The following is an 8,596-nucleotide window of genomic DNA, read 5'->3' as shown; positions in this document are numbered from 1 at the left end:
GTGGTGCAAAATGGTATTAAGCATGAACTGGCATTAGCTGTTTAGGGAATTCTAATTCTATGCCTTAAAAATAACATCTGAGCTGATTCCCTTATATTCTGTTAAATGTTTTAACCGGCAGCGCCATGTGAGGACATTGATTTGTGAGCTCTGCCCTTGAACCCTTGGATTTACCATATAATTCTTAGAAAATTACGTGATATTACTTCACATATGAGAGCAACAACATATTAGAAAAGAACCATCCCAGTCTATGGACAACATGCCCAAAAAAATTCAAGCCAACAAGATGGAGCAGGACACGAGAGCTAGTTGCTGGCCCAGCTAGCCTAGCATGCCCAAATGCCACGGAGACAACTGCGGGCGAGCAGCAGGCAATCCTGAAGGAGCTGCAATGAATGAAGCAAGAATTGCTGGAGAAAATAGATGAAAAGGCTGCAGAGACCCAAACAGAGCTGCATAACGTCGTTGAGACACTCAATAAAAGATTGGATAAGGTTGAAAACCACACATCTGAGTTGGAAAAGGGAGTCACTGCTAATTCCGACTCTATGGAATCGACATTTCCAGCCTGAAAAAAAGAGCTTGCCCTGCTGAAGGCCTGGTGCGAGGATTTGGAGGCTAGGTCACAGCGCTGCAACGGCCGCGTTATGGTGGTAAAGGAGGGATGAGAGCAGGGGAAACACCCATCTGAATATGCGTCGGAAATGCTGAAAAATGCTCTTGGTCTAGAAAAAGTGCCGACTCTAGAATAGGCGCATTGGACCCTCTGCACCAAGCCAACTCAAGATGACCAGCCACCCGCGCATTTGTAGTGAAATGTCATTAGTTCACAGAAAAGGAAATATTTCTCAGAAAGGCAGCCGAGGCTGGGGTGATAACAACTGTAGATGGTGATTGTATTCGCGTACTGCCGGACTTCACCCAAGCTGTGAATAAACAGCGTGCCACCTTTACTGAGGTGAGGAATCTACTTCACAGTTGCAACGGAGTCCACTGGGGTATCCAGCGACGCTGAGGATTACTACCGCGGATGGACAAGAAATGACCTTTAAAGACCCAAAACGTGCGCTTAATATATGTCCAGGGCCAGGACTCGCTCTCCCTTTTTTTTTTCTTGCACTGACAATACATAGTTTGGGATAACTATGAATGGCCGAAACAGGTACAAGATAATAACAACAATTAAACTCTACAGAGTCCCATTTATGCTTGGGATATGTGTTGTTATATCACTTGTTGCCAGTTATTTATTCCAAAGTTCGGTCTAATACTCTGCGTTTTGGTTTGGGTGTGGACTGGGTGTAAGCACTTAAGCATTTAAATAGTCTGAAAAATGAGAAGATGGACTGGGATCACTGGAAGGATAGCAGTCTCCTTTTGAGACCGGTTTCATTTTGTTTTGTTACTGTTGTTGTTGCTGCTACTATTGTTATAGTTATCAGTGCCTTGCTTCTCTATGTTCATTGTACATTCCCCCCCCCCTTTTTTTTTTTTGTTTCACCTATCATCCAAAAGGTGGACGAGGTGAAACGTCTTCAAGCAACTTAAAGAAGTCCAGAAGCTTTTCTTTCCAAGGTCCTTAGATAACACATGTAATCAATATATGATGCAGAATGAACAAGTAAAGACTGTAAGCTGAGTCTGAGGCTCATGCAGGACATTTCATAGTGAGGTGTCTTTGGTTGGATTATTCAAACATTTACATCAAAGCACCAAACTCATTTCTCACAGATGAAGGTCTTCGAGCTGTAACCAACATAATGTTCAACTGCCTGTTTCAAGTTCCCTTTATCATCACAGCAGACTCCATAGGAATCATAACTCGTACTCTGCTGTGCTGGTGCCCACAACCTGTCAGAGAAATAAAATATGATATTAAACTGGAGTAAACTTTTTTCAATCCTGATTCCTTCAAACTGACTTGTTGTAACTGAACGTCATCACAGACTGCAGATGAAGAGAGTTCAAGCACAGCTGTTCATTCAAAGGAGGATTTCTGCTTTTCTTTACATTCAGTTTGTGGGGCTGTTGGAAAATAGCTCAACTCATGTATTGCTGATCTATCTTCCAAAACATCAGTGTTTCACTTCTAAATAATAACTCTGGAATAGAAACAAACTAATGTCTCACGTTTCTGTCAGCGCTGATCCGTCCACCCATTCCCATTTATATCCTCCTGATGTCTGTTTGCCTGTCAGACCAGTCCAGGACTCTCCTCTCATGTTCAGTTCATTGATAAATTCCTTTTTGAGTAGAGACACAAATATTGTCTCCAGTCATAATTCAGCACTTCTGTTGTAGTGACATCATCTTGTGAATATGTCTGAAGGAAGAATAACTGTGATGAAACTTTTCTTCCATTGTGTAGAAATCAGAGAGAAATCCATCAGAGTGGAGACAGGAAGCAGGTCACAGACACAAGTAACAGATGACTGTCAGCTCCATCAAAGATCACACAGACATGAACAAACACACCCACCTGTTCCTCTTTGCTGTTTATCATCACCAGATCAGCTCCTTTATCCTGACAGGCTCTCCTGCTCTCTTGCCAGTGCTTTGCCTCAGTGGATTTAAAGTAACAGCTGCTTCCAAATCTTGTCCATCGATCGGGACACTTCTCTTAATGTCAAACACATGTTTTAAATACAGTTTCTACTCAGTGCTGAAAGTTACAGCCTTTACTTGACTCACAGAGATGTTTTCATATCGTGATTCAAAGGTGTTTTACCTTCCATCTTTTCTTTGAGCTGCTTGACCTCTTCCTGTAGCTGACCCGAGTGATTAGCCAGAAGGCTGAAGTTGTTGCTCAGTTCATTGTTTCTGTTCTGCAGCTGCTCTTTGTCCAAAGTGACTAAAATATCTAGTTGAAGAGCAACAAAACTGATTTAAAACTAAATAATATCATCGACGGAAGTTTTTCATTTTCCTTTCAAATAAATGAAACAAACATTAGCTTGTTAGCTCCCTAATTATCTCAAGTGAACTAACTAGCCAGCATAATGATAACAGACCGCCACTGTCTAACATAGTGTGACTGCACCTGTATCACTCTTCAGCAGATTCTGCTGCCTGTCTGCTTTGTTGATATAATCACAGAATCACCGTGTTGAGTGTTGTAGGTGGGGAAGAAATCAGCCCAGATGTTTGTTAATTTATAATGTGTTTTTTTTATCAAAAACGCTTCCCCAGCGCCCATCTGCTGTTGCTTGTTCTGACACTGTCAGAGAAACTCTCTCCTGCTCGCTCTTCCTGTCCCTGTCAGCTACTCCAACCCTTTTCTTCTGTTCGAGCCATTGAAAGCTACTGAAATAGGGAAGATGTGGTTAGAATGATGGTAGCTGCAGTGTTGGCCAGCCTTCCCTGCCCCCTGAGCACACTGCACTACCCCTCCCCTGCAGCAAGGAAGACTGTGAGAGTGTGGTCCCGTTAGAAAGCAGTGTGGATGATTTTTTTGTTTTCCCTGTTGTAGCCTAACTTCATAAAGGGAATAGATGTTAAAAACAAATAAACGTTACATATGTTTCTGCACTATGTATTCAAAGCCCAATAAAAGATCATATCCTACCAGAGGAAACACTGCAGGAGGAGAATAAGAACTGGACAAAGGCAGGTCTAAATTTCAAATAGTTTCATGTAGAGATGTCAAATGTAAATAATAATAATTTAAATTATAATAATAATTTTTAATACATGTTGGAATTAAATGTCCTCACAGCGTGTCGTGATTGCAGCCAGCATCAGAAGATACAGCACTCCCAGGTTTACTTCAAAAACTCTGAGCCAGCTTCTTGTTGAAGCTGGAACGTTCTTCTGGAAGTGTTCATCTATGCAGAAAATACACAAAGAGTCCACTGATGAGGCACTAAAGACACTTTGGAATTCATTTTTCTTTACATTTAGTTAATTTCCTTTGTAGGAATGTTAAATCGAGTGGTTCTTGCACATCACAAAATGTGTTTTTCTAATGTGGCTGGCAATGTTGAGACATGACTACATTTTAGACACATTTGTGGTCAGCAGCAAAATATATTTTGACCAACAGAAATCAGAAAACTGATATCTTTTTAGCGTGTTTCAGCTGCTGTTGGACAGGTGTGTTTGATTTCTCTTGAAATACTTCAGAAGACAATGTTTCCATGGGAACAGGATACCTAGCAGTCCTGATGTAACAGTTATTAGCTTTATCATATGCACACATGAGTGATGTACAAATGTAATACTAAGGAACAACCATGAACTGTAGAAACATTAAGGGCTGATGAGTTAAATGAGTTCTATTGGTTACTCTGTTCTTTAGTACAGTTAAACTCTACAGTTTAAACTACACTTAAACACTTTTGAGTTAAAAGCTTTTTCATCTGTTTGTGTTTCTCCTAATCACATATACTGACTTAACAAAGAATTTGTTTAGATATCCATCTGTTCCTTGTCGGACCACAGAACAGAAATACTGATTTAAACGCTTTGCATTAACTAACGGGTTAAAAGAGCTGTGCTGCTCCTATTGGCTGCTTCTCTCTGCCACTCACAGACCTCTTCCTGAAAGCAGCAGCTGAACCAGTTTGACTTGAAGCCACAGACACTGAAACAGTCAGACGGTTAGAAACGGAGCTCCTAACTGGGAGTAAACAGGCCCAGTGCAACAAATGATCTGTGTGCCAGTTTGGACTGGAAACATATTCTGGGCACATGTGACACGAACACTAATATGTCTTAAAGTGGGCGGATATCAGAGCTTTAAAAGACACTGAACAACACTTTCATCACCAACATTTTCTTTGGTTTGGTCACTTTGATGATTTCCTGCTTACCAGCTTCTTGTAGGCCAACGTCAGGGTGCTGCTCTCCATCATCTAACACCTCCACCTCACTCTGCTCTCTCACTCCTCCATCCTCTTGGGACCCTCTGCTGTATTTCACCCTGAAATCTTCAACACTTTGAATTTCTGTAGACATTTTGAGCTGAAAGATATTTGAGCAGCTTCACCGTCTGTCTGTGTCTTTAAGTCCGACAGTTTTGAAATGAAAATATTGAGGAAGTAAAACCAGACGAGAGTCACTTTTCATCTGACACGTCATGATACGTGTAAGAGTCAGTTATGAAGCACTGCAAACAACATCCTGCAAGATCTCCAGTTCCATTATATAAATTAAAAATGCTGAAATTCCATTAATACAGTAATTAAATCATTAAAAATGATAAATGACAGAAACTTGCAGTAGCTTAAATACATTTGTGGATTTCAGTGGGATCGGGAAACCATTTAGTGCTCATTAAAATACCTCCAACAACTTGTTTTTAATATTTGCTGCTTATCATATCACAAACATACAGGTTTAACACAGCAGCTGCAGTATGTTTATAATAACACGGCTTTGTTAGACGCTGCCTTCTACAAACTGTAAGTACATCGAAGCAGCAGAGAGAAGAAGTGTTTGTGACACAGGAAACATGTCAGAGTGAACTATTTATTCATCTTTATTTTTACCAGCACAGAAACTAACAGGGCAGCGTGGTGCTGCAGTGGTGAGCACCATCACTTCTTAGACAGAGAGTTCCTGTTTTGGGTGGTTTTGAGTAGAGTCTGCTAGTGTGGGTTTCCTGCTTCCTGCTGTCCAGGTTCCTTGTAATCTGGCTGTACATGTAAACTAAAACACAGAGAATAAATCAAGCCGGCGTAAAGCCTTTCTTTAAACTGCCTGCTGAAACAGTGAAACATGCTGCCCACACATAGTCACAGAGTTTTTTTTGACTGTGCAACTATGTCTCCTCTCTTTCTAAACTTCAGTCCCCTTCTCATATATCTCATAGAATAGCAGATTTACAGGACAGCTCCAAGTACCTATCCCACAGGCCAACAGGAGCCCTAAAAAGATGTTCAAAGGTCAGCCACAGCCAAAAACCACCATAAAGTACGAGGTGATAAGCCATCTGAAATGAAGGAATATGATCTTGAATAGATTCAGCTTCATGAAGCATTTTGTGAAAGCTGTTTAGAGCAGGGCTCATTACCTTTAATACCTTTAATACATGTAATCTTTGACACCCACTTTAACTGGCCACGTAAGTGTTTTCCAACACATCCACACAAACACAGAGACACACTAAAGTGTGACTTTATTTATCATTTTTTAAAAAATGACTCTGCACAACAAACTGCTTGCAGTGTTTATAAAATATGTGTTCAAATATGGAAAAAGATAGAAGTCATACATGCATTATATGTTTTATGCAGTTCAAACAAGGAAAACACTAAGTGGCACATCATTTTCATGATGTTATTTTATTAATGAAATAAAAAGCAGTTTTTCTGTGATCACATGCTGAGAAAGCCCTTCTTTGCTCAAAACAACAATACGTCTTCTAAACCTTTCTTTTAAGTTCAGCTGGCATGTGTTTCCCGAACACAGTGTTGCTTAGTCAACAATGTTTTCCCTGATATTTAATGAACGATCATAATATTAATGGTGAGCTGTGTTCATTGAATGAGGCACCAGAGTTGGTCCTGCAGACTTTTGACATTTCAGTTCACACAACTGTGTTATAAACAGTGGCCATTTCCGAATGTGTGTTTAACAGAACACCTGGTTTCAGTTAGCTTCATGTTTAAGCATATCTGAAAAATCTCTGCCCACAAACAGCCTCACAGGAGTAACACAAAAAGAGAATTATGATTTATTACATCTGCAAGAGAACTGAAAGAGAACTATGAATCATGAAACTCTTAAAGACTGTAATCAGATTGGCCGTGTAGCACAGTGGAACAGTGGTTAGCATGTTTGCTTCACAGCAAGAAGGAGTTCAGTTCCACCATCACAAGTCTTTCTGTGTGGAGTTTGCATGTTCTCCCTGTATTAGTGGGGGTTCTCTCTGGGTACTCTGGTTTAGTCCCACAGTCCAAAGACATGCAGTTAATGGGGTTAGATTAATTGGTGATTCGAAATTGCCCACCAGTGTGAATGTGAGTGCAAATGGTTATCTATCTCAATGTAATAACTAACTCTACCTTTCTCAGCCTGCTTAAGCTCCAGCTGAAGGATTTTTTAGATATCAGTGCTAATGAAGATATCGACCCACTCTTATGGGAGGCTACAAAATGTTTCATTCGTGGCTTTTCCATCTCATTCTCCTCCATGCTGGCAAAAACAAACTTGCTCAGGTGTCCAATTTAGAAAATCAGATAGAATCTTTACAGAATCTGCAAAAACTTATCCAGTCGGACGATCAGTCTACACTCCTAGCTTCACTGAAGGAAGAATATGATGCAATAACCTTGTCCAAATCAGAGTTCTTCTTGCATAGAACTAGACAGAAGTACTATTTTGAATCAGAGCGTCCTAGTCGTTTGTTGGCACTTATGCTTAAAGAATGTGAAACAAGGACACATATTCCAGCTATAACTAGGGATGGGTATCTTGCCTTGCCTAATGTCCCTGCCTACAATTAAACACATTCACTTAATGAAAATCGGGGGCATCTGCTGTGGCAAATAGGTGCAAGCCTTTGACCACAAACTGAGTCACTGCTCAGTGACATTCATCTATTCTGGACTAAAAGGAGACGCTACCAGTAGACTGCAGTGAGAACTGCCAGCATCTGAGCCAGACTCTGTCTGTCTCATCATGGTCACTAAATGCACAGTAATGGCAGGTTTTGTAATAAGGCAGATCGCGCTAACATAATATGCACTGTTAGTTGATTATTTACCTGCCGCATTAACGGGAGAGGACGTGCAAACGTTACCGCTGCTGCTGGGTTGAGATTCACGAGTCACGAGTGGAATTAAAAACATGACATTCATTTAAGGTCATCGCGTGTTTTATGAGCAAATGCTTTTGCATATTCGTAGTGTTTCCTCCCTTAAATGAAACATCTACTTTGCAAGTACTGCAAGTTGCCCTGTTGTCATCTGTTCTCGTAAAGTATAACCAAACTTTTGAGCATTTGTGCCGCATAGGCGCCATGTTTCCTGCCAGGTAAATGACGCTCCGCAGCGTGGTGATGTCTTTTGAGGCGACTGGAATCGATAAGGGAATCGTTTGCAAAAATGGCAAACAATTCCAATTAATTGAAACAGTGGGAACCAGTTCTCAATTCGATTCCCATCCCTAAGTATAAGTCATCATGTTTGTAAATCAGATATTGGCTCTGTAAATGTAACGTTCATATTATCAAACATGCTGCAAATCTCACTGTGGTGGACTGTGTTATTTAAAGTCTGCATGGAAATCCTCTTCAAGTTAGTGCAAGATAAACAGGTTAGTTTGATGCTTTGTGATTTAAAGTAAAGAACAGTGTGTGACTGGAACACAGTTGTTGTGGTTTCATGGTCAAGTTAAGTTACATCAAGTGTAGCAGAAGTTCATATGAATTTTAGCCGATGATGCTGAGATTCATGCATGTACCAGCCCACAACCCTGGCGACACATCAGCGAAGACACACGCCCCTCAGGCAAAGCCAGACCCAAAAAAGCCAGAGACAGAGTGCCCCATAAGGCCAAGTCCCCAACCCACCCCAGATCGAGCCAGGAGTGTACCACGTCAGTAACCTATGTCCCCCCTCAAAAACAATTCAATTCAGTTCAATTTGGT

The 8,596-nt window shown here is 40.8% G+C and overlaps 1 protein-coding gene across 1 annotated transcript; it reads right to left on the bottom strand.

The window, feature by feature from the left end:
* Positions 1–1,537: 1,537 nt before the first annotated feature.
* On the bottom strand, positions 1,538–5,018 carry LOC112430196 (uncharacterized). The gene is made up of 6 exons (XM_024798443.2): positions 4,815–5,018; positions 3,717–3,827; positions 2,732–2,863; positions 2,483–2,622; positions 2,134–2,246; positions 1,538–1,854 (listed from the first exon to the last, which is right to left on the bottom strand). The coding sequence occupies exons 1-6, from the start codon at positions 4,957–4,959 to the stop codon at positions 1,722–1,724; spliced, it is 774 nt and encodes a 257-aa protein (XP_024654211.2). The 5' UTR covers positions 4,960–5,018; the 3' UTR covers positions 1,538–1,721.
* Between the last annotated feature and the right edge of the window lie 3,578 nt (positions 5,019–8,596).

Source organism: Maylandia zebra, linkage group LG22 (genome assembly GCF_041146795.1).
Source record: "Maylandia zebra isolate NMK-2024a linkage group LG22, Mzebra_GT3a, whole genome shotgun sequence".
NCBI classification, from domain to species: Eukaryota; Metazoa; Chordata; class Actinopteri; order Cichliformes; family Cichlidae; genus Maylandia; species Maylandia zebra.
The sequence above is the reverse complement of the archived record's forward strand: the minus strand, read 5'-3'. Positions and strand labels throughout refer to the sequence as shown.

Bases quoted from the DNA above. Each gene is read 5' to 3' on its own strand.
- LOC112430196 (XM_024798443.2), bottom strand. From the start codon at position 4,959: ATGTCTACAGAAATTCAAAGTGTTGAAGATTTCAGGGTGAAATACAGC. The intron at 3,828-4,814 runs GTAAGCAGGAAA...TTTTCTGCATAG, and splicing joins CGTTGGCCTACAAGAAGCTG to ATGAACACTTCCAGAAGAAC. The intron at 2,247-2,482 runs GTGGGTGTGTTT...CTACTCAAAAAG, and splicing joins TAAACAGCAAAGAGGAACAG to GAATTTATCAATGAACTGAA.